At 59.1% G+C, this 25,043-nt stretch overlaps 2 protein-coding genes across 15 annotated transcripts in view; one reads left to right on the top strand and one right to left on the bottom strand.

Annotated features, from left to right (window-relative positions):
* Window positions 1–3,939, top strand: part of TSPAN18 (tetraspanin 18) — a 202,813-nt gene extending 198,874 nt beyond the window's left edge. For all 12 annotated transcript variants that reach the window (XM_069555516.1, XM_069555521.1, XM_069555515.1 and 9 more), the window contains 2 exons: window positions 144–227; window positions 2,679–3,939. In XM_069555516.1, the coding sequence (XP_069411617.1) occupies window positions 144–227; window positions 2,679–2,726 (132 nt within the window). In that variant the 3' untranslated portion in view covers window positions 2,727–3,939. The remainder of the gene's footprint in view (window positions 1–143; window positions 228–2,678) is intronic.
* A 2,018-nt stretch (window positions 3,940–5,957) lies between these two features.
* Window positions 5,958–23,599, bottom strand: TP53I11 (tumor protein p53 inducible protein 11). Of its 3 annotated transcripts, XM_069555526.1 has the most exons (8): window positions 23,381–23,599; window positions 11,689–11,756; window positions 10,729–10,888; window positions 10,032–10,090; window positions 9,803–9,851; window positions 9,364–9,460; window positions 8,551–8,652; window positions 5,958–8,056 (listed from the first exon to the last, which is right to left on the bottom strand). In XM_069555526.1, exons 3-8 carry the CDS (start codon window positions 10,855–10,857, stop codon window positions 7,923–7,925), a joined length of 570 nt encoding a protein of 189 aa, XP_069411627.1. In that variant the 5' UTR covers window positions 10,858–10,888; window positions 11,689–11,756; window positions 23,381–23,599; the 3' UTR covers window positions 5,958–7,922. The 3 variants fall into 3 exon arrangements, with proteins under 3 accessions (XP_069411627.1, XP_069411629.1, XP_069411628.1); XM_069555528.1 differs by lacking the exon at window positions 11,689–11,756 and having other exon boundaries at window positions 23,381–23,534; XM_069555527.1 differs by lacking the exon at window positions 23,381–23,599 and having other exon boundaries at window positions 11,689–11,771.
* Window positions 23,600–25,043: the final 1,444 nt, after the last annotated feature.

Genomic DNA, 25,043 nt, shown 5'->3' on the forward strand with positions numbered 1-25,043 from the left:
AGGCCAGCTGCTGCCTGAGCTCTGGGGCCACATGCCAGTGCCTGGGCTTCACTCCCCAGTCGGGAGGCTGGCCCCCGACCCCTGTCCCTCCTGGCTTTGGCCTCACCTCTGGTCCTTCTCCGCTCCCCCCCCCCCCCCCCCAGGGCTGTTACACGGTGATCCTCAACGCCTTCGAGACTTACGTCTACCTTGCCGGAGCCCTGGCGATAGGCGTGCTGGCCATCGAGGTAAGTGAAGGCCCCCACTCCTGCAGTTCCCCAGAAGAAAGACACCCTCACAGGGTCTGGGGCAGACACTCCCCTACAGCCTGCACCCCCAGCCTACCTCCACCTCCAGATCCCTAGCTCAGGACCCAATGGGACCCCACTTCAGGAACTATGGGGTGATAAGCCCAGCCGTGCCTGTCTGCTCCCTGAGTTGTTATGGGGCTCTGGACACATCTGAGCAAGTCTCCGGGCAATGGGGATAGCCAGGCCCTGAGAGTCACTCGCCCCCAACCCAAGGTCCAGAGTGAACTCTGAAGGATCAGTGCAGCTGATCTGAGGGAGGGGCTACAGCCTTTGCTGCTGCTGCTGCTGCTGCTAAGTTGCTTCAGTTGTGTCCGACTCTGTGTGACCCCATAGACAGCAGGCCAACAGGCTCCTCTGTCCCTGGGATTCTCCAGGCAAGAACACTGGAGTGGGTTGCCATTTCCTTCTCCAATGCATGAAAGTGAAAAGTGAAAGTGAAGTCGCTCAGTCGTGTCTTACCCTTAGCGACCCCATGGACTGTAGCCTACCAGGCTCCTCCGTCCATGGGATTCTCCAGGCAAGAGTACTGGAGTGGGTTGCCATTGCCTTCTCCGCAGCCTTTGCTTCTGGATCAGGCCTTTTCTCTGTGGGATGTTCAGGGCCCTGGGGCCTTGTTAACCTCATAAGTTGCAGATGGAGTCCCAGCAGTGAAGATCAGAAGGGCGCTGAGCCCCCTGAAAAGGAAGGCCTCTGCAGACGCTTAGAGCCGCCACTAGGTGGCGCTGTGGCCAAACGGTGGAGCTGCCCGCTTCCTTCTATTCACCCCTGTCTGGGATCTCAAATCCCCTGTCCTGGAAAGTTGCACAGTTTTGCCCACGCCAGTTGATCTGAAGAAACGGGAGGCCAGTCCCTGGCCAGCGGGGAAATGAAACCAGGGAACGCAATCCTCAGCCTCCTCCTCCCACCTAGCACCATAAACCTGGACTTGCTTAGCTCCTTACTGTGTCCTTTGCTGTGTTCACTCGCTCAGTCGTGTCCGACTCTGGGACCCCATGGACTGCAGCCCGCCAGGCTTCCCTGTCCTTCACCGTCTCCCGAAGCTTGCTCAGACTCCTGTCCATTGAGTACTGTGTCCTGCAGTCCTAGAGCAGTTTTGTGGAGACTTTCGAGGATGGGGAGATGGATTTATTCATTCACCCGTTTATTCACTCATCAAGCATAGATTGAGCCCCAGCTGTGCCCCAACACTGTTCTAGGTGAACAACTCCTCTCCTGGGAGGAAGCCATGATCAAGAAATATAGATCAGTACCAGGCCCCCTGAGAAATCGCAGACGTGCTACCCTGCCGGAAGAACATGGGCTTCCGGAGTTCGGCTCCCAGCTCTGCCTCTCTCTGCGCACAAGATGCCCGAGCCAGTTTCCTCATTTGCAAAATGATGCTAAAAGCGGGCTCCTACAGCACTGTGGACGTCAGAGGTGGGGGGACCCTGAGACAGGGGCTCATTAACCAGTGTCTGTGCTCCCAGTGTCTGTGCTGCCTTCATGCCCAGCCCACAAGCCCAGCTGCGGCCTCTGTTGGGTGGAGGGCAGAACCTCAGCAGGGACAGTCCCCATATGCCTCGCTTCCCCCACCCAGAGCCCCTCCCGGAGGTTCGGTCAGGAGCCTGTGGTCGGGGGACTGTGCTTTCTGCTACTTGCAGGAGCTCTGGCATCGGGGTACAAGCCAGCATGAATAAACAGGCATCGCTGAGTCAGGGTCTCTGCATATCCCACCCTCCCAGTGCCCTTAGATTGGTGTTCAGTGGGCTGTGCTCCTAGTTTGGGGAAGGGCTACATCTTCCTTGCCTGTCAATGACATTCCTAGAAAGTTTTAATTTAACATCTACTATATAACAGGCCTCATTAAGTTCTAATCACCTTAGACTTCCCACCTCACCCCCCTCCTGTGAGCTAGAAGAAGGGGAGTGCAGGGGCTCTGAGACTGGCCTCTGGGCTCAGAATGCCTGGACTCCAACCCTGGATTCCTTATTGTCGCTGTGTGATCTTAGGTGGGTTCCTTGACCTCTTGGGTCTCACTTCCTGATCTGTGAAAATACTTCTGAGAAAGCATTTAGAACTGTGCCCAGCAGATATATACTCAGGCCCAGAGAAGGGAAGTGTTTGGCCCATGTTTGCTGATGGCAAATAAGGGAGCTGGATTTGAACCTATGGCCAAAACCCCCTTCTTTTCATGACCACACCACATGAGGGGACAGTGGCTGGCAAGAGGGGCTTACCACCACCCCCCCCCCAGGGCAGGGTCAGGAGTGCCTGCAGCAGAGCGTCCCAAGAGTGATGGGTGAGCCCCCTTCCTGTGCCAGGGCAGGCAGCCCCGTATCCTCGGGGTGGGATAGCCCCCTGGAGGGTTATGAACCCAGACTGACAAGCCAAATCCTACTTTCTTTGCAGCTATTTGCCATGATCTTTGCCATGTGCCTCTTCCGGGGCATCCAGTAGATGGTGTGGCCTGAAGCTTGAAGACACACCCCGCCCACCACTGCCCAGCACCCAACGCCACCCCCTCCCCCGCACCCCTGCCCTCTTGGCCCCGGGGGAGGAGGTGAGGCCATCATGAGTGGCCAGGAAAAGGGGCAGAGGAAAATAGCTATTTTTTTAACAAAACAAAAACAAGACAAAACTATGGACTGATACAGCCCGTCTGAACTCAGAGTGGGCGCCGCAGGTTCTCTGCGTGGACCCGTGCACACCCAGGAGGCAGTCTGCACTGGAGACCAAAGCAACAGCAGGGCCAGGCCCCCTCCTCGGCCCAACCAGATCCAGCAGCCTGGGACCTGGGCTTCAGGACTGGGTGCCAAGAACAGTGAGGATGTCGGCAAGAAGGAAGCAAAAGGAGATGGTGGAGGAAGGCTGGCGGAGCCCAGGGGCCCCCAGGAGACCTGGTCACCACATCCTCGAGGACTTGAAACCTCCTCGGAATCCCTGGTCCCCCGAAGATGGAGTTGTCCTGCCTCAGGCTGGGGCCAACATTAGGATCCAGACGCTGGACTGAAGAATGTCCCGGCTGGTCGGGTCCACACTTCCCCATGTGTCGGACCAAATAATCTGGAAAGCCCAGAGAGGGGCAGTTTCTCATCCGCAGTCACACAGCACACGCATGGCCGTTCCAAACAAGAGCCCCGTCTCCCCGAGGCTGCCTGTCGCCCCTCCCAAGGGTCTGCTGGTCCCAGCAGATCTGCTCTCCCAGCTCCCTGGCCTCCGCATCCTGGTTTCCCCAGAAGAGAAAGGGCACGCTGCTCAGGAGTTGCCTCCTCCCAGCTCCACAGCTAAGAACATTCTGGACTCTACCCTCCCTGCTCTCCACACCCCCACCTCCCCACACTCTTCTCGAAGTCCCAGGAACACGCACACACACATGCACACACGCACCACAGCCCCTTTTCCACACTGCCCACCTTTCCCCACAAGGCCCTCCTTGGGCTCCACCAACTTCCTGGCTCCGAGGGCTGAAAGGAACCCCCAGGATCATCTGGCTCGCCTCTCCTCACTCAGAATTGCCACTTGGATGCCTTCCACAAGACCCCTGCCAAGACTTCTCCATCTTCTTCTTGCAGACCTCCAAGGACAGGGAGCTCACTACCTCCCAAGACAGGCTTCTCTTTGGACTGCTCTGACTTTAGCATCAGCTCAATACACGCAAGAGGTTTCTGTTTTTCTGTGGTTTTGTCCATGTCATGCCACTCGCTCTCTCCTTCTGTCCCAAAGTGTGAAGGCCACACATGGTCCCCCCCCGAGCCCCTTTACCCTCAGGCTGAAGAACCCCAGGCCACCTCGTCAGTTTTGCTCTGACGCAGTTTTCCGGTCCTTTCACCATCTGTAGCACACACTTCTGAGTGTTTCCTCAAGGATCTGGCAGGCAGAGGTTTCCTCACAGACTCACCCACACCTACACAGCACCCACAGATCAGCCCCTTATCTATGCAGGTCTCAAATTCTAGAGCAGTGTTGACAACTGCATTGCAAGATGTCTCAACTCTGACCAGTCAGGAGTGGCAGCTGTGCAGTGGATCTGAGCTCTGGTCTGGGCTCAGTGGGCAAGGACAGCGTGATCTTGATTAGTGATGTCTGCCAAGCAACTCGGGCTGGATTGGTGATGTCTGCCACAGGCATGGGCGTGGAAGGGGCAGTATGTTGCCTTGCTCTCCTCCTATCATTGTCCCTCCTTGGGGTCTGGGAAGGACCCTTTCTGTCTCACAGGCCCTATGCTAGCTTCCAGCCTCCCCTCCAGCCTTCCAGCCTCCAGGAGACGGAGCAGCGGCCTACAGTTCATGCCCCCCTGCTCTGCCACCTGATACCACCAGAGCTCGGTGCCTGCTGTAAAGACTTGGTTTGACCCTCCTCTTATTGCCACCTTCCCGCCTTGCACCCTCCCCGCCGTCCTCTCTGGTCTGAATCTTTCCATAGTGCTCCTGTACCTGGCTGCCCTGGCACCTCCATAAATGATGTTATAAACTCCCTAAAGACCCTGCATCCCCAGGACCCCGGAGGCCATGCAGCCGGCACCCCAGCCAGGTCTCTAGACCCACTTGGCTCCAACTTCCTGGCAGAGGCAAAGGGCTGATATGAGGTGGGCCAAAAAATAAAAAAAGGCTGGGGTTAGTCAATTTGGGCAACTATGTGGCTTCAGTTTAGGGGTGCCCTAGGCATAATGGCCCCATCCAGTCCCCACTGCCCAGGAGAATTTGGGGCCTTCAAGGTAAGAAGAACCAGGCATCAGGCACCACCCCCCACCCTCAGGTCCCTGAGATAAAAAGGCTGGTCATGGAGGAACACCTGGGGGAGAAGATGGGTTTGAGGGTGGATGTGAGAGTCTCACCAAGCGCTTTCCATAAAGGGTCAAGGAGCCCGGATCTGCCCCCACCAACTACATTCCAGGGCTGAAAAGGGGAAACAGGCCTCTGCTCTGCAGCATTAACGCAGGCCGGCAGCTATTTGCAAGGCTGTCTGTGACCATTCTGAACAGGCCTGAGAAGGCAAAGCCCAGCCCCAACAGCCCTCAATGGGTACAAATGGCAATTTGGGGGCTGCTGGGGTGGGGGTGGGGCTCCCTAGGTGGCACTAATGGTAAAGCAGCTGCCAGCCAATCCAGGGGATGAGATGCGGGCTTGATCCCTGGGTTAAGATTCCCTGGAGGAGGGCATGGCAACCCACTCCAGCATTCTTGTCTGGAGAATCCCATGGACAGAGGAGCCTGGATGGCTACAGTCTGTAGGGTCATAAAATCAGGACATGACTGAAGCAACTTAGCGTGGGGCCGGGCGGGGCGGGGCGGGGCATGGAGTTTCTTTGTTGAGACTTCCGGAGCCTGAAAATAGACCAGGAACCAGGGAGACTGTGCAGTTGGTCACATACCTTGCCCAGTACTGAGGCCACCTTCCTGCTCAGGGGCCGGGTGCTGGGACCCTGCCCAGCATCCCATGCCCCTCCTCTCCTCTCCACGCCTAAGAAGCCCAGGCAGGATCCTCCAAGCCAGCTGAGGGCCCAGCCCCCCACCTCCCTAGAAGACCCTCGTCCCTCCCCTGGTGGGTCCTATAAGTCTATTTTGGAAACTGTCCATGTTCCGTGCCGTAGGTAGCAGAGCTAATTTATCATGTTTATCCCCCCTGAGCCTCCCTTTTTTATACTATCCATCAAGCGGAGTTTTTGTAATATAAAACAGGACGCCCACACTGATGGTTCTGCACTGGTTTTTGTGACTGCTTCTTACAAAAAGGAAAAGGAACGAAGAATAAATAGTGACCGTGAGGAACGGTGGTCTTGATTGGAGGTGGGGATGGAGGAGGCCAGGGCCGGGGCAGGAGCTTGGCGGGAGTGAACCGAGTAGGGCCATCTTGGTTGATCTTTCCGAACTTTTAGGACGGACAGCGCCGTCCCTGCGGGTCCTCGTCCACCCTCTCTGGAGCCAAGGCCGTGCCACCCACCCCAGCTTGGCTGGCCCGGCCTGGCCCTGCTCCGGCACCCACACTTCCCCCTTCCATGCCAGCCTCCCTCCCCTGCTCAGCAGCTGGTTCTTAGGACAAACCGTCCATCACTTGCTGGAGCATTAGCCGGGCCTCAAAAAGCATGGGTCAGCTTCGACACAGTGAGGCCAGGGGACCACCTCCTCCCACAGGCTGCACTGGCTCTGGGTCTGCCTGGGACTCGGTGGAGGGGTGGGGGCGGGTGGACAGGATTCTATAGAGAGACTAGAACCTCAGCCCAAGAGACGGAGGCCAAGCGGGACCGGCCCATCCTCAGGGTCCCGCTTCCCCTGCCCTCAGCCGCAGTCAGCAGCCTTGGACTCCTGACCTGCCGGGCGGGCCTCAGTTAACAGCGATGGCACCACTGGGCAAAGGCCATGAGGGTGGCCACTGGGACAGCTGTGGGCGTGGGGGAGGGCAGTGAGGCCCAGGGTCAGGGGTGGGGGGCCCCCTGTGTGGCAGCAGCGGAGCTGGGCTACACCTCAGGACCAACCGCTCTGCCCCTTCAACACAGTGCTGAGACAGGAGGCAAGTCTGGGGCCCAGCCTGCTTCCCTGCACATGCGTCCCCAGGACACGGGGCCACCAATCCCCGTGTGATGGAGCGATGGAAGGCGTCAGGTGAGGGACACGTGGTGGGCGGTGGGCACAACGGTGCTGGGCCTGCAGGGGGCTCAGCCCCCTGGGGCACTGGGGGAGATGGGTGTGAGTGGAGGCGGCCTGCTGAACTGCTTCTTTTTGCCTTGCTGAGCTTTGAAGGTTACCCAGTCACACACACAGCCGGCCCTCGGTGGCAAACCCAGGACAGAAGGCCAAAGGGCAGCACGCTGGGGAAGGGGGGAAGGTGGACGAGGGGGCTGAGTCAGGCGTGCCGCAGACCCCAAAGGACATGCCCAAGCGAGGAGGAAATGCTTTTCTCTCTGCCTGATCCCCAAGCCCCATCGCTGACAGGTGGCCTGCATCTGGGGTTACCTGGGTGCCCGTCTGTCAGGGCTGGCCTGGGCCCGGGGCAGGGAAGGGGCCTCCACGAGCTGGGGCCAAGGCAGAGAAGCCAAGAGTGAGGCCGGGGCTGAGAACAGGGCCCCGCTACCCCCAGGGGGCAGAAAGGGAGGTGCTGGATCAAAGGCAGCCCCCCACAGGGCTCCCTGCCAGCCCACAGCTGTGCTGGGTGTTTAGGGGACACAGGGGCCCCTGTGTGTGGAGAGGGCCTGCATGGAAGGAAAGGGGCCCAGGGTCGAGGTCTCGGGTTTTCCAAGCAGGGGCGGGAGTCAAGTCTGGCTGCTTGGGCATCGTTGGCCAGGGGGTGCGAGGGACGGACAGGGAGGCGGTCCACAGCCTGTCTTTTTTGAAGGGTCTCATGATAGGGGAAGAAGGGGCCTGGCCCGGCCGGAGGCCCGTGACTCAAGCTTTCCCGTGAGCTTCTGTCCAGGGGGATCCAGAGGCCGGGAGACCCATAAGAAGGAGGCGTCACCGTGCGGGGGGCAGGACGGGGTAGAGGGACCCCATTCCCTCCCCAGCCCTGAGGGCCCGAGAGATCACAGCATCCAGGGAGGAAGGGGAAGGCACCCGCCCTGCCTGCCCAGGGCAGGGTGCTTACTGCCTTCCAGAACCAAAGGGGACCCGAGGGCGGTCCCAGGGCCTCCCTGCCCCAGAGGGGCCCCTGGCCCGGCGGGTGGCTACACCTTCTTGGGTTTTCGGCCGACTTGGTAATAGTAGTAAACGCTGATGGCGACGAAAAGGAGGCGGCTGGCCAGCAGCAGCAGGATCCCCTCAGACACGAGCCCCGTCTCGGCTAGCGTGGCAGTGACCACTGGGAGAGAGGCGGGAGGGCACAGGGGTCAGGAGCGCTGTTCCTCACCCCCCAGCACGGGATGCCAGGGGCCCCGGGGCAGCTGCCTGGCTGACCTCATCCTCGTCCTGAGCTGGGGCGTCCGGCCAGCCACCCAACCCCGCAGGTACGTCTGCTGTGAGTCCCCCACGTGGCAGGGACGGGGGCGAGCATGTGGGCACAGCTGGGCGTGTGTTGTCCCCCCCTGTGCTGGGGACACAAGGGAGCAGAGGGTGGTGGGTGCACGGACATGCATTCAGGAGGGTACAGGCACACGTCAGCCGTGCGGGCACAGGTGTGCGGGCACACAGGTAAACGCGGCCACATTAGTCCCTCCCCCTCACACAGGTTTTCATCACTTCCCAGAAATCAAGTGGCAAGAGCTGGGAGGTCAGGGACCAAGCTACCGGCATCCCATCAGCAACCCGCCATCACCCCCCCCCCCAAACCCCGCAGCTGTCCAGCTCAGGACTCACCCAAGAACTGGACAGAGAAGTAGCAGGCTTCAGTGAGCAGAGTCCATCGGATGATGACCTTCTCGGCCGTGTAGAGAGCATTCCACATGATCAGGGAGATGCCTGGGGGTAAGGACGAGGGGACTGGGCGCGGGGCGGCCTGATCCCCGCCCCTTGAGATGGGGGCAAGAGGTCTGCTCCTTTTCCCTTCGGCAAAGTAGCCAGAACCCCAGGCATCCCCTGCCCCCGCTCACAGGCAGGGTGCCAGGACCCCAGGCATCCCCTGCCCCCGCTCACAGGCAGGGAGATTTTAGAAGGGAGGCTGGATTGCACCCCACAGATGACCCTGAACATCAGACTGGGACTTTAGCCTGCAGGTAATAGGGAGCCATAGAAAGTTTTGGCGACGCGGAGGGACACCACAGGCGCTGGGTTTTAAACGTCGTTCAGTTTCCTAACAGGCACTGCTAGAAGTGGCGAGGGTTTTACAGACGCTGTGCTGATTTCGCCTCCTCTTCTAGGCTGTGAGACCCTGGAGGGCGGAGCTTGGGCTGCCTTCATCTCTCGATCCCAGTGCCCTGGTGGAGCACTGCACACAGCAAGCGCTCAGTAAGTGCTTTGTCTCAGATGATGGTTAAGAACAGCCCCGAACCACGGGCGATGTTCCACCAGTGGCCGCAAGATGGCAGCACACACCCAGCAGAGACAGACCCGGCAGCTGAAGGGAAGCGAGCGCCAGCACAAAGAAAAGAAAGGCCCCCCAGGTTTCCCTCGCCCTCCACGCCCCGCCCCAGTTGCTCATCACCTTCCCAGCGTCCGCCCAGCAATACTCACTGAGGAGGGCACCGCCATAGAGGCGGATGGGGGTCTTGCTGGTCACCTGCGCTCCGTCGAAGACCGCATCGTAGAGCTGGTCGGGAAAGGCAAGGGCCTGCGGACAGCGGGCGGGAGGCTCCGGGTGAGGGGCTCCCTGTGGAACCTTCCCCTTGGTCATCTCCCTTCTTTCCCTAGCAGCAGCCCAGGGCCAGGACCCTGACTGCCCCCACCCCGTCCATGGCAGCAGAGATCTCAGGTTCCAAGGACAGAGTCGGGACCATGGACCAGGGGACCTCGGATGCTCTAGGGCAGGGCACAGGGGGATGAGCATCCGCACAGGTCAGGGAGGCGGCCAGAGGGCCTGGACAGCAGAGGCGCCAGCATGATGGCCCAGTGGCCCTGTGGGGAGCGGCAGCAGGGGGTCCCGGGGCAGGGGAGGGCACCGGGTCCCACTCACCATGATGGCAATGCCGGAGAAAAGCACAGCAGAGACAAACTGCCAGACTCTGGGGAGACGCGGAGAGGAAGGTCAGAGGCAGAGCCCTCGCTGCCACCCCCAGGCCCCAGCCCAGACCCTCCCCTCTCCAGGCAAGATACCGGTCTGGAGGAGGGAACCAAGGACAAGACTACACAGGGCCCCTCCCCACAGCCTTGCCCCCAACCAACACTCACAAGTCAATGCTCACCTGAGCCCCAAAGGCTCTCGAACAGCAAACTTGATCTCATTGCCTAAGACCTGGCTGATCTGTGGACAGAGAGGGGTCAGAAGGCAGCACTGTCTGCCCAGTTCACTCCCTACCTCCCAGAGCCTGCCAGATGCCCAGGAACCCACCTGGGTGCCTCTGCTTAGCCAGAGTCACCTAGGCTGGGAGGGTCCACACTGAGGCCACTCTCTACCTCCTCTCGATACCAGGGCCCAGTGGAAGCTGAAAATATGGGGGCTGAGAAATGTGAGTTCAGGCATCTGCCCGCTGTGGACTTGAAGCCTGGCTCTACCACTTATTGGTGTGGTCCTGGGCAAGTCTTTAATCTCTCTGAGCCTCAGTTTTCCTCATCCATAAAATGGGTTAATAACTGAACCTACATCTCCGAGGGCTAACAGGAAGATTAAATAATGCTTACAGAGCAGCTGGTGCCATAACAAGCAAATAATCAGCACTCAACTAATTCCAACCATCCGTTTTCATTATTGCTGCTATTCCTCTGACATATCCATTACATTTCCAGAAAGTATGAGCTGAATCTGGGGGCCCCCTGCAGCTATATGGGTCTCAGCTACTCTTCTCCCCAAACAGTGGGCCAGACCCGCCTCCTCCAATTGGTGCTCAGAGGCAGACCCCTATGTGTGGTTGGTTCAGGGCCCCTCCTCCGACCCCAGCCCACCTTGGAGCGGTGGACCTCCCCATCGTCGTCCTCCCCACCCACGCCGAGGATCTTGCGGGTCTTCAGGCGGCTCACGAGGTCCGTCTGGCTGTGCTTCTTCATGAGAGGCGGGGGCTGCTTGGCTGCCATCTTGTCCTGGAGCCCGGCCTCTGCAGCAGAGCTGCAGGGAGACACCAGTCTCAGCCACCGACCTTGACCAGCATCCAGATCTCAGAAGGCGGCCAGACCCAGCCTGGGGCCTGGGGGAGGCCTCCCCGTCAGCCTGGGGCAGCAGGTGGTCACCAGAGGAGGACTCGGAGGGCCTGGGCTTAGTTCTGGGCTCCCTAATCACCCAGCTGTGGGATGAAACGGGCAACTCACTGCCCTGTCCTGGCCTCAACTTCCTCATCTGTAAAATGGGTTAGAGCAGATGGTCTTAAGGCCTTCCAGCTCTATCAGCCCATCTGGCCTAAATGGATGTGGCCTACCCCCAGTGACCAGGCTGGAGGGAGACTTACAGACAGTCCTAGGGGAAGTGCAGGCCTAGGACTAGGCATTCAGGCCTAGATGGAGACCAGACCCAAAGATTCTTGGATGCAGGGAGTTAACTGGGGCCTGGGTCAGCCTTGCCAAAAAAGGGAAGGGTCTGCCCAAGCCTGGGTAGGGGTCCTGAGTGCTGGGGTCCAGGCCCCCACTGAATTTTTGCCCAGACAATTCCTACTGCCCAGCAAGCCCTCCCACCCACCCACCCACACTCCCAGACAACCTCCACTCAGCCTGCCAGCACTGGAAAGAAGGGGAGGGGGGACCCCAGGACCCAGCCAAGCCAGAGGAGGGCTGGCCAGGAGGGCTGGCCGGGCTCAGGGGCAGCAGTCCGGCCTTGCCTCTCCCTGCTGTCCCCACCCACCGCCCATAAGCTGCGAAGGCCCCCAGTCGCCAGCCTCCCCCAGCTCCACCTCCGGCCGGATCTTGAGCACCTACTGTGTGCCGGGCGATGGAGACACTGAGATGGGTTGAGTGGCCGTCCTCACCTTCAGTCAGCACAAAATCTATGCGGAGACAACAGTGTAAGCCACAATGAGGTCAAGGTGTCCAGAAGTTGGCCTCCTGTGACCACAGCCATCCTGCTAGATGGGTACCACTTGTACCCATTCTACAGATGAGGAAGCCAAGTTCAATGAAGTTCAACAGAGACCAGGTTAAAAAAATGGAAGCAGCCCCCACCCGAGTAGGTGCCCCACCCATGCCAGGTGCCTCCCACATTCCTGCACCTCATTCCCACCCACAGTAACTCCAGCAGGGCAGGAGAACCACCCCCCGAAAACCGACAAGGCTCAGAAGTTGCCTGTGTCTCCGCCAGGGACCCGAGGTGGGCTTGCCAGTCGCCCTTGACCAGGCCTCAGACACAGGTCTTCCTGTCGTGCGGCCCCAGCAAACGTCTCAGCCTCCAAGCCGCAGCCAGGGCTTCCAGTGGGAGGACACAGACATATCCCCAGGTCACCTCCAGTCCTCCAGCCTCCCGGTGTCTCAAAACAAAATAAAGCACCCAGAAAACAAACCTCGGAACAAAGACTCAAACGGCGGGATATTCAGATACTGTGGCTTTAGACCGGATGAACTGGGCACGGCGCACACCAGCCCCGAGTCTGGAGATAATGGTCATCCAGTTTCAGTTCAGTTGCTCAGTCGTTTCCGACTCTTGCGACCCCATGAACCGCAGCCCACCAGACCTCCCTGTCCATCACCAACTCCCGGAGTCCACCCAAATCCATGTTCATTGAGTCGGTGATGCCATCCAGCCATCTCATCCTCTGCCATCCCCTTCTCCTCCTGCCCTCAATCCCTCCCAGCATGAGGGTCTTTTCCAATGAGTCAGCTCTCCTCATTAGGTGGCCAAAGTATTGGAGTTTCAGCTTCAGCATCAGCCCTTCCAATGAACACCCAGGACTGATTTCCTTTAGAATGGACTGGTTGTATCTCCCCGCAGTCCAAGGGACTCCCAAGAGTCTTCTCCAACACCACAGTTCAAAAGCATCAATTCTTTGGTGCTCAGCTTTCTTCACAGTCCAACTCTCACATCCATACATGACCCCTGGAAAAACCATAGCCTTGACTAGATGGACCTTTGTTGACAAAGTAATGTGTCTGCTTTTGACTAGAAGTCTTTTGTGAGTGATGTCCAGACCCAGCAGCCCTCCTAAGCCCAGCAGCCTAGCGCCTCATCTGTAAGAAGAAGGTAGCTATGCTCTGCCCTCCCGTGTATACATGTGCTCGGGGAATGGATGGTGGCAACTGGCGGTGACCTGGAAGGCAGCCCAATGCCCAGTGCCAGTCAGAGGGGAGGTGGCCGCCAACCCCAGCCTGGGGAGCCAGGGTGTAACTGGGCTCGTCGGGGCGGGACGGCGGGGGGAGGCGGCCCAGGCACTGTCACAGCCCAGTCACTTCCCACCACCTTCTTGGAGATCCAGGTAGAAGGTATAATTAGACTTGCATCCCTCCTGATGCCAGATGGACCGCTGGAGGCTGCCCACAGGAGTCAGTGAGCCACTGCGAGGAACAGCCCAGGCCTGGCCCCCACCCGGCCCTCCACCAAGGAAGCACCTGGCAGCCACCCTTCCGCTTCCAGCCTCCCCTTTGGTCTTTTGTTTATTTGCATACAGCAAAATGGACCTTCTCTGTGGTCTGTAGTGCTAAGAATCGTAGCGCGAGGACAGGTAACCACCCCGTCCACATCAGGACCCTCCCCTCGCCCTAACCCCTGGCAACCACCCATCTGTTATCTGGCATCTGTCGCCATAGTTCTGTTTGTGCACACGTGTTACCTAAATGGAATCATACAGTATATAACCTCGGAGACCCGCTTCCTTCTCTCATCCAGCATCGTGCCTTTGAGACCCATCCACGCTGTGCGTATGGACGGTCCCTTCCCCTTGGAAGGAGAGTGGTATTCCCAGATGCCAACATACCAGTTCGTTTCCCCCGTCACTCACTCACTGACGGACACCTGAGTTGTTCCAGAGTGAAACAGAACTGCCATAAACATTCGTGTGCAGGTTCGGGGGTGACCATGAGTTTTCATTTCTCTAAGGTAAATGCTTGGGCGTGGGATTATATTGAATGACAACATACAGTAAATCTACAGTCAACTCTAGGAGAAAGTGCCAGACTGCGTTCCAAAGCAGCGAACCGTTTACGTTTCCCCACAATGCATGCGTATTCCTGTTCCTTCACGTTCTCCCCAGCATCAGCTGTTCTCAAACTTGACTTTGGCCCTTCATATAGGTCTCCCTGGCATTTTAACCCTTCTCACCCAGACCGGCCAGGCTGCCTGACTCAGTCCTGCTGTGCCTGTTACTAGCTGTGTGGACAAGTCACGTAGCTCTGAGCCTCGGTTTTCCCCATCTGTGAAATGGAGCTGTAATTCTCAGCTCCTAGAGATCCAGGGGCAAAAAGGGAAGCTTGGTCCCAGCACACAGCAGACCACTTGCATGTTTACATGAAAGAAGTGCGTTTAGTGAGGTTTAGCTGTGAGCCGGGCACGGGGTGGTGGCACCCGGCCTCTGCCCTTAAGTAGCTTACAGCCTGGGTGGGGGTGGGGAAGCTGATCTGTCAGCCACCAATCAGAGCAAGTTGCTTCTCTGAGCCCCAGTGTTCTCATCTGTGAAATGGAAACAAGAATCCTTACATCTTCCCTAGGGCTAGTCAAAGGAGGCAAAATAATGGCCAGAAAGTAATTTGTAAAGGGTCAGCTAACTGCTAAAGCCGGAAGAGCTTAGCTGCCAAAGCCATACTCTCCGGAGTTCAAAGCCCAGGTCTACCACTTCTTAGCTGTGTGCCTGTGGGCAAGTCACTTAACCTTTCTGGGCCTCAGTGGCCCCATCTGCAGCTGTGAAAGCCAAAGGTCTTCCCTCACCGGAATGCTGTGAGAAAACACGCATGGGGAGAGCGTAGGGCAGTGCCGGGTCCACGCCAAGCGCTCGGCTGAGATGGGCACTGATACACAGACACCCCCTCCTCCCCATGCCCCCCTATGCAGCAGGGGCTCAGATGGAGACCAGGGAGGATCAGGAGAATGGCCGAACTAGCATTTCCTAACATCTCCACCCGCTGGACAAAGCCCCAAGAGCTCAATCCCATCACCTAAGGCTGCCGCTCCAGGCCAGGTCAGCGACCCCTGCTGGCAGGGTTGGCTGCCTTCCTCTGATCCCCTGTGCCCTCCCCATCAACACAGCACAGTGCTTCCCTTGGCACCACAGGCCCAGGGCTGGTATGGACGGCGGGGTGGGGGGGTGGTCACAGCGTCCTGGGCACTATCAGAAGTCCAGCATCGCTGAGGTGGGATAAGCCTTATCCACAGACACTGCTGTCAGGCAACTGGGCAGGGGGGACCCACTGTCGCCACCCCTGGAGCCCAGGGCCCAGCCCCGGCAGTGAGCTCACCACCGACAACGGGCCCTGCAGCCTCCCAGGGAAAGTGAGATCCTGAACTTTATCTCCAGGGAGCAGGGTCCCCAGCAGCCAGCCGGCCCTATGGAGCTAACTGCTCTGAGCACTGAGTCCTGGGGCCCTTTGACCCCAGGACCAGGCCCTGTCCCCCAGGGAGGGCAGGTGGGCAGCTCTCACCAATCCTTAAGCATCCAATCCGGAGACGACCCCACACACCCCCATCTGCTCGGGAACTGTCCTCCCTTTCAAGGCCTCTCCAGGTGTCTTTTTTAGGAGACTTTAACCTAAGAGGATGGAGGGAGTGTCCCCCGCTCCCTCGCTGCACCCCAGCTGGATACTGGCTTTGGGACAGCCAGACCTGGGTTCGAATCCTGCTTCTGTAAGGCGCTGCAGCTCTCCCAGTTTCTGCCCCTGTGCTAATGAGAAGGGGCACTCTGCCGAAGTGCGGGGGAGGGAGGGAGTGTGTACGGGCAGGTGCCAACAGCAAAGCGCCCTTCCTCCCTGCCCAGGGCCAAGCCAGGCTGAGCTCCTCCACCTCCTCTTTCCTCACCCAGCCGTGCAAGTGGAAAAAGCCTGCCTGTCACAGCTGTCAAGCTTCTGTTCCCAGGCCCTGCTGCCTCCTGAAGGGCCCCTAGGGCTCCGCCGGGGGGTGCCAGGCTGCCCAAGGCAAGTGAGAGAGGGGCAGGAGGAGGGCTGCCTCTCCACCAGCCAGGAGAGGAGAAGGGGAAATTCAGCTTGCAGCCCCCAGACCCAACGTTCATGACCTTTTGCATGCTGCCCCCAGCCAGCTTCTCTGAGCTCAATTCCCAATAAACCAGCAAATCACGGGCCTCAACAGTTGTTCCCCTTTCTGAACCACTGCCCTCTGCTCCTCCCACCCCGAGGTCCCCGGCTCCTCCAGGGCTTTGCAGCACCCCTCCTCCAGGGCACCTGCTTAGGGCACAGTGCCCTCGCCGCTCTGAACCCTCAGTGGTGGCCACAGGCCACTTCCGGCCCATCCTTCAGCGTTTCAGGGCCAGTTGGCCTCCCCAGGACCCAGCGATCTGAAGGTAGAGCTGGTAATCTCCCCACCTGAGAACCACGGGCCCCCGGACACAGAGATACTCAACGGCACAGACGAAGACCAGACAGTGGGGCCAAGGCAAGCAGGCCTCCCTCACCCCACCCAGAAGACTCAGGATCACTCTCTGAGCTGGCAGGGCCCGAGGGGAGGCTCTGATCCAAACACTGGCAGGACAAGACAGAGAGCTGAGGCCCAGGGCGGGCAAGCGCTGCCCCGGGCCATGCCTGAGCTGGTGACACAGAAAGGGCAGGGAAGGGACTCTGTGGTCAGGCAGAGCTGGGTTTCAATCTGGCACCTCCTCCGGCCAGGCAGCCTTGGGCAAGCAGGTCAGGGGTGCTGAAGACTCCCCGAGAGTGGCAAGGGTTTTCCCTGGCATCTGGGGTGCCCAGGAAATGGGTGGAGATTGGATGAGAGCGTGGGATGAGACCCCACTCCCTGGACCTCAGAAAGCTGCAGCCATCTGGAGGGGAATGCCACAGGGCAGAGCTTACTAACGGTTTTTTGCTCACGGGGCCTGGACAGCTCAGGGGTGTGGGAGGAGCTCAACAAAAATTTGTGACAAAAGTTGCGGGGAAGGGTTTTGAGGCCCCCTGCTGGCCAAGATCAGACCCCCTGTAGGCCCTTCCACCTTCCTTATCCGAAAGAGCTCCCAGAGCCTGAAAGACGGAAGGGGCTGTGATGGGACAGAGGCTGAGCAATGCCCCAGAGACTGCGCCAAGAGAGAAGGGCTCACTGGGGCGGGGAGTGTTGTGGGGCGGGGGGCGGGGGGGGGTGTTACAAGGATCGGGGGTGGGGATGGGAGGGTGGGTGTATACTTAATGATTGGGCAAACGTGTGTTCAAACCCCCAACCCTTTCTCTCAATTGTTCTGTGATGTCAGGAAAGTTGCCTAACCTCTCCGAGCCTCCTCATTTGTGAAACCACAGGACGAATTCTTAGCTCACCGGGTTTTGATTAGACAGACTGAGAAAAGGCAGTGGAGGGGCCTGGCCCCTGGTGCTCCACAAAGGACAGCAATGAACAACACTAACGGGGCAGCTGTCCAGGCCCTGCCCCCACAGCAGATCCGTGGGGCTGGGGCATCACTCCCGTGCCAGTCTTGCAGGACCTCTCTTCCAACACCCCCCCAGAGCCTTCCCGGGAAGCCTGGTTTCCATAGAAACAGATGGACTGCAGAGCAGTCCCCTTCGTGGAGACTGTGCCCCCAAGAGGGCTGGCTTAGGAACCTAACTGGCAGGGGAGGGGGCCCAAAACACCCACCAGCTGCCAAGCCTCTGGTGATTCAGTGGGGAGTCACTGCTGCTGAGCATCAGAGCCAAGAGCTGCTTCCTTTGCAAACATGACCCTCTGCAGGAGGGCCAGCGCACCTGTAAGGAGAAACGCCCCCCCGATCATCCACCCCAGGAAAGGAGGCAGTGGACAAGGACTTCCAGACCAGGAACTCCGCGCTCACCCCCAGAGCCCGATGAGAATGGCTGTATTACATATAAAGAAACTAAGGCCCAACTGACTTACGCACATGTGTGTCTCTGGCTAAGTGACAAAGCTGAAATTCCAACCAAGTTAATGGTGCCTAATGGATATTCAGACAGGAGCTCATGTGTGTGTGTGTGTGCACGTGCCCGTGTGTGGGCTGGGGGTGTGGTGTGGTGAACATGACATCCAACAAGAACCGAGCTCTAAGCTTTCTTCCCCATCACATCTCCCCTTGAAAGTCCCTGGCGGGTTGCCAGCATCTGAACCCCGCCCTGGGGTCCAGCCTCCCTTGGATGAAGGCCTGTGACTCTGGCAGGACCTGGGGAGGGCTGCAGGGAGACCCATTGTTCTGTTATCACGTTGGTACAAAATAGCTGGAAATGGGGACTGGAACCTGCAGCGGAGGAGCGGGGGAAGTGAGAGCCGGAGTCTCCCGGCTCTGGGCAGAGGGAAAGGAGGCGGGGAGAGCCCCAGCAAGGGCACCTCGGGGGCCAGGAGGTCCAGAGTCAGCATCATCCTTCTTGCAGTCCATCAAGAAGCATCTAGGGCACCCCATCAGCCCCTTGGGCAAGAGGGGGGTCTAAAGACCCCCAGCCCTGAACCCTCCGCTTGGTTAGGCCCTCAGGCAGAGTGAGTCTCCAGTCTCAAGGGTCCAAGTCTCTGGGCTCTGCCCCACGAGTCCTGTGCCTTTGGGCAGATTGACCTCCTGGAGCCTCTGTCCCTTGACTGTTAACACGGTGGCAACGCCTGACTTACTGGGCTGCCAGCAGGGTCACCCTGTGCATCACGGCCACGATCACGGTGGCCTCTGGGGTGCAGGTTTGCACCGGGGTAGGGGGTTTTCTCAGTGCACACAGGCTAAGGGCAGAAGCCGAGGTGAGGGTACCCCGCGGCAGGACTTCCTTGCAGCATGTCCCTCGAGAGCAGAGCACAGTTATTCTAAAGGCCAGCCCGCCTCGTCTCACAAGTAGCCGGTGAGTCAGGGGAGGGCGGGGCCGCCTCATCCACCTCTCAGGTACCAGCTTCACCATCGGGGCTAAGGATGCGTCAAGGGCGACGACGACAGAGTAGAACCGGCCAAGGAGAGGAAAAAACACGATTCGAATCCCGCAGGGACATAAACCTGCCCCCATGACAAGGCTCGGTAGTCAAGAAAGGGATTCCACGACCCATTTCCAAGAACCTCCAGGAACACAGGAGCTGGCAGCAGAGGCTTTGACAGAAGCTGGAAGGCTGAGTCCTGAGTCACTGGGCTGGGAGACAGGACAAGTGAGGTCAACAACAGACTCTGCCCCCGTGGGAGAGGGTAAGCCGGGGCCTGATCTTGGGACTCGATTTCCTCCATCTCAAAAATGAAAGTGTGGTTTCCAGGGCCCCTCCTGGCTGTGATATTCCTGACTTGGTTTCTAGACCCTGTCAGTCACCAGCCACACTCCAGTTCCAGCAAAGAATCCAGCACAGGTTGTCCCGCCCCCAAGTCCCACCAGCACCTCGCTCATTGGCTCTGGAAACACACATCCTTGCTGCCTTTCCACTAGTTCTCTTTCTTTTGAAGCTACAGAATTTCCAGGACAGAGGAAAGCCCACATTTTCATCACGAACATCTCTAAGGCCTTAGGGACAGAAAAAAAACAAACATCCCCTGCTGTGGTGGAGAGGGTGAGAGGGCAGGGCAGGCAAGGGGCAAGAAGGAGGGGACATGGGAGGCGGGGGCCGCAGTGGGGGGGGCAGCCCTTTGATGACCATCCAGCGCCACTCAGGAGTCACTGCGAGGGGCATCCCTGTCCCTACCCTCATAAAGGGCAGAACACACGGAGAATTTCCATCCTTTTCAACCCAGGAATGGGCCAACCTCCCCCTTGGCCCAGTGACCACGTCAGGGCCCTCAAAGGCAGCTGGTGCTTCCAGGCCCTGTGGGGCCAGTCATCAGGACAATCTGGCTTCCAGATCCCACGAGTTCTTATGAGAAGGTAGTGGACATATCCTTTGCCCCTCCGACTCCTCCCATCTCCCGTGCCCCTGAAGGTGCTCAGAAACTTGGAGGGGAGGAGAAAGGGAGTTTCCCTGAAGAAATGCTCCACTATTTTGAGCCAACTTTTTCATAAGCAAGAAGCTATTTGCCCTTTGGGTGGGTTGGGAGAGGGAAGCAGAAAGGTCCCGGTACTTCTCCAGGGGCCTGGATGGGCCATAACCACAGACCAGAACCGACCACCTTCCCCAGGATGTGGGGCTCTGGCATGACTCAAAAGACCTGTGCTGACATCTGGCTCCATCTCTTGCTAGTTGCATGGCCTTGGGCCTGTGACACCATCTCGGCCTCAGTTTCCTCCTCTGTCATAATGACACGCACCTCCCACCGATGAGAAGCGGCACAGAAACACCTAAAACAGTGCTGATCTCTGGTGAATGCTCAAAAATCACGTTGCTATTATTTTCAGACAAGGAAATTCAACTTCCCTGCTCAGTTTCTCCCCTGGCCATATCAGCTTCAGAACAGGCCTCCCTGGAGCGGCCACATGTGGCTACGGAGTCAGGGGTGCTTATAGGAGAGGGGCCATAGGAAGGAAGTGGCAAGAGGGAACTCGGGTCACTCTGGCTCAGGAGGAAGATGCCAGCCTGAGTGTACTGACCACAGGTGGGGAGGGAGCACCTGGGGAGGGCCAGGACTGAGCCTGGGTGGCTCCCCTCCGTGTCCCCAGCATTTGGCCAGGCCTGGCCCTGCGAGAGGCGCAACCACTGTTGTGAATAAATGGTTGCAATGCAGGGTGAAAGGAAAATATTATGAGCTTGGAGTTAGAACACTGGGCAGCCCCCCCTGCAGCTGCCTCTCCTGAGGCCCTGGGGTTACTCACATGTCACTTCTGAGCATCACTTCCTTCATCTGTGAAATGGGAGAGCGTATCCCCTCTCAGCCTGCCTCATCTCCTGCCTCTTCCCCACCCTCTCACTCTACCCTAGCTGCACTGGCTCCTGACTGCATGGTCAGTCACTCTGTCCTGTCTGACTCTTTGCAACCCCATGGACAGTAGCCCGCCAGACTCCTCTGTCCTTGGGATTCCCAGGCGAGAATACTGGAGTGGGTTGCCATTTCCTCCTCCTGGGGATCTTTCTGACTTAGGGATCGAACCCACAGTTCTTAGGTCTCCTGCAATGGCAGGCAGATTCTTTACCACTGAGCCACCAGAGAAGCCGCTGGCTCCTTACAGTTCCTCAAAAAAAGCAGGCATATTCCAGCCTCAGGGCCTTTGCACAGGCTGTTCTCTGTCAGATCTTTAGTCCCTGAAACTCTCCGCAAAGCTCACTCTCCCTCAAAACCTTAGCTGAAAAGTCACCTCCTCAGGGAGACCACCCTGACCACCCTATTTGAAATGGTGACCCCACTCTTGGCCTCAACACTCAACTTCCCCCTGCCTCACCTCTCAATATACTATATAATTTGCTTATTTACTTTATCAGTTGTTTGTCCCTCCCCTACTCCATGTCAGCTCCAGAAGGGCAAGAATCTTTCAATTTTGTTCACAGCTGTCTCTTAGTGCCCAGAACTATATCTGGCAGTTTGGTCATTCAATCACATTGGCCTAGCCCTCACTAACAGTTTTGTTCAGTAAATGAAGGAAAGGAAAGGACAGTTCTGGGCTGTGTGAATATCACAGGTCACTGCTAACTCCACTGTCCCTCCCATGCCAACCTTAGGACCAACAAGCACCAGGAAGCCCTTCCTCCAGTAGACAGAGGAGAGAGTACCATCAGATCCTGCCGGAGGGGAGGCAGTGGAGAGTGGGGCTGCAGGCCCTGGGGTGGGGGTGGGATTGACAGAGCTGCAGAGAACAGGCCTGAGCTGAGGATCCAGCAGGTGCTAACCAGCCAAGCATGGGTGGAGGGCTTTGGGCCTCAGCCCTCCACTCCAAATTTAGAAGGATGTATTAAGCTGACAGCAAGCGGGCAGAAAAGGAGTCAGAGCCGCAGGTTCCCAAGACAATGGGGCCTGGAGGGGACCTTGGAAGCCAGAGGGCCCATTTTACAGATGGGGGAACAGAGGCCTGGAGAATACTTGGTCTTATTTATTAGACTAACAACCCAACAAGAAAAATCGTCTTTCCCCCTGGGCTAAACGGAACGAGGCTGAAAAATGGACTTTGCCCCCTCCTGGCTCTGCAACAACCCTCTCACCACCTCCTTCCAGGTGGCAACTCAGAGCCATGGACCTGCCCGGAGGACGGAGTCCCTGGTATCTGCGGGCTGGAGGAAGAGGTTATCAGCCCCCTCCCCACAGGCCACCAGGGCTGGAGGTCCAAGAGGCTGCTCAGTGGGGGCGGGCATCCCCATCCCCGGTGCCCTCCCCGCAGGACGGCCCCACCAGGAAAAGTTTGTCCGAAGGAAATCAAGCAGGAAGTGCGGGGCCCGTGGGGCGGCGAGGCGGCCTTGGGCGTCGGCGCTGGGCTCTGAGCCGGGGAGAAGCCTCGGGGCTCTCGGCCTCCACCCTCTACCGGGCTCCCGCCCCCGCCCCCTTCGCTCCCGGGTAGAAACCCGCTTCCCCCGGGGCCTCGCGGGGGCGGCGGGAGTCCAGGACCGGGCGGGGGAGGGCGGGGCGACAGGACGCCGAGCGAGATCCCCACCGCGCTGGGGGCGCCGGGGAGTGGGCGCGGCGTTCTGCCGGCTCCCCTGCGGACCCCCAGGGTGGGTGCGAGTTCACGGCCCAGGGTTGGCAGCCCCCGTCCGCCGAGCGCCAGGACAATGGCCCCGCTCTGCCCCCGTCCCGCTAAGCGCGCGGCTCGGGAGAGTGGGGAGCGCCGGTTTCCACCTGTGCGTCCCTAACCCCCTCCCAACAACTGGGGCTTAGGCGCGGCTGCCGCCTCTGCTGCTCCCAACCCGGGAGACTGGGGTCTCTCGGTCTGGCTCCTCCCCCCTCCCATGGGTCCTTTATCTCCCAGCTCCAGACACCCACCCACTTTCTGAGGCTCGAGCCTGCGAGCCGGGGGGCTCCAGGCGGTAGATCTGGGCTGTTGGGCGCCCGCGGTGCTCCCCGCCCCCGGCCGCCCGAACCAGAAGATCCGGCCAGACTTGTGGGCAGCGGGAACTCCGCCACCTCCAGCCTCGACCCAGCGGGGGCGAGGAAAGGGTCTCGCAAGTTTGTGCCGCGCGCACCCCGGACCTGGGAACAATGGAGGGAGGAGGAGGATGGGGACGGGGATGGAGCGGGGGAGGGGACAGAGAACCGAGCGCGGGGACCGAGTCAGACCCCAGAGTGGGAGAAACTGCTTTCCGCTCGGCTTCTCCCTCGCTCCGAAGCAGAGAGCCCGAGCCCGAGACGGGCAGGCGGAGGGCGGAATCAACAGTCCAGGGGGGAGGAGACGGAGGAGGGAGGAAGCCGGAGGAGAAAGGGAAACCGAGTCAGAGGACAGGGCAGCGAGCGGAGAGCGCCAACGAGAGGACCAGAAGGGGCTGCGGGACGGCGCCCGGGAGAGCCGAGGATGGGGGTGGGGCCGGAGATCCCCGGGGTCCCGGCAGAACCTGCCGGCGCCGAGAGGCGCTGGGGCGCCCGGCTCGCGCGCACTGGGTCCTCACTGTCCCCGGCGGTCCCTGCGGCCGCGAGAGCCCCGCTGGGCTGTGCTGCGCAGGCACCCGGCCGGCTGGCGGCGGGAAGGGAAAGTGCGAGGCTCCGAAGCGGCGGCGGGGAGCAGAACTTACGTTCGTAGCGCCTGCTGGCGCCGGCGCTGCGCGGAGCTGGGGGACTCGGGCCCTCGGGCGCCTCACATCGCGCCGCCCGCGCGGGGCAGAGCAGGGCAGGGCCGGCTGGACTGCGCGCGGCGCCCTGTGCGGCCGGGGTTTGCCCGAGTCTGGCGGCCCGAGCTGGTCCCTCCTCTCAGTTCCGCGCACAAGCCAATGGCGCGCCGTCCCCTCCCACGCGCCGGGCTGCCTCGCCCCCGAGGGTGGCCGCCGGGGAGGGCGGGAGAGAGGGGTTGGGGGGACTGGGCCCCCCGGGCTCCCCAGCAGAGGCGTTCCTGGAGATGGCCTGCGGGGGGCGCGCTCACGCTCCGGGGGGAAGGCAGTCGGGAATCCTAACCGAGGGCCCGCGCCTCCCAGGGAAGACTTTCGTGGCAAGTTCTCCTTTGGTGAGACTATCAACACCCCCATAGGTTGGCAAGCCACCTTGTCTTAAATATCCTTGGGGTATCCCCTGGGGCCTAGGCCAGTATCTAAAACGAAAAGGACTCTGCTTTGACTGTGTAAGAACACAGTTGTACAACAATGGTCCCCGTCTTGCTGAACGCCCGCTCTGTGCCAGGCACCGCGTGCTGCAGGAATTAACAAGTATTAACTCATGTAATTCTCACAACCACCTATGGGGCCGGGATGATGGATCCCATTTTATAGACGGCAGGGATTAATGTTTGATTTCATTTAGCCTTCTGGCTTCCAGCCTAGGCTCACCCTTCTGGTCGCCCCTTATTTGGTGTGACTTTGTCAAATAACCTGACACCATCAACCCCTCCAACCCGCCCTCCCCCGCCGCCATCCCCCTCCCCCCACCTACCCCACCCCCCCACCTACCCCACCCCCCGGATACTCACACATCTCCATTCTCCAGCCTAATAGCAAATTGCACTGCCGGGGGACAAGGATCTTATCTGGGGCTCGTTGGCACCGTGGGGGGAGGGCGGGGCACTGTGGTGAGTCTTTTTATATCCACACATCCTGTGGTGGGGAAGAGGGGTGAGAATGGAGTTTGGGGATCTCAGGCTTTCTGGGACCCTTTCAGCCTAAAACTAGATTCCTACAGCAACAACTTCCTAGACACACACCAAGATTCTGGGTTCGTTTCAATCCTTTGTTACCAGTAATGTGTTTCCCTACCCCACCTCCCACCAACCTCCTCCCTAGAAAAAACACCTCCCTCTCTATCTTGGCTGATGGTCTCAGTGAGGGAGGAGGTGCTGACAAACTCCCTCTTCTTCACAAGATAAACAAAGGGGGCAGAGAAAGGTGAGTGGTTCCCCCAGGCTTCTAGCTAGGTGGGCATTTTGACTCCAGCTCTGATTTTTTTTTTTTTCCTTTTTTTCTGCACCCATTCCTTAATCAGGTTTCGGGATCTTGGACGGCCCAGATCCAAATCCTGACTCAGCCTTTTGGGAACTGTGTGGCCCCAGACGAGTTACCCGTCTTCTAGCGGTGTGAATTTCTCAGTGCACAAAATGGGGCAACCAAAACTAGGAGCCGCTGTGGTTGTTGTGGAGATTTAAATGGCAGCAACTCACACTTACTGGGCACTGACTGTATCAGGTGCTCAGAGCTGGGGTACCCAGCAGACTCGCATCACCCTCCTGAGAGTTAGGACTGGGTGGGAAATGCT

Source organism: Ovis canadensis, chromosome 15 (genome assembly GCF_042477335.2).
Source record: "Ovis canadensis isolate MfBH-ARS-UI-01 breed Bighorn chromosome 15, ARS-UI_OviCan_v2, whole genome shotgun sequence".
NCBI lineage: Eukaryota > Metazoa > Chordata > Mammalia > Artiodactyla > Bovidae > Ovis > Ovis canadensis.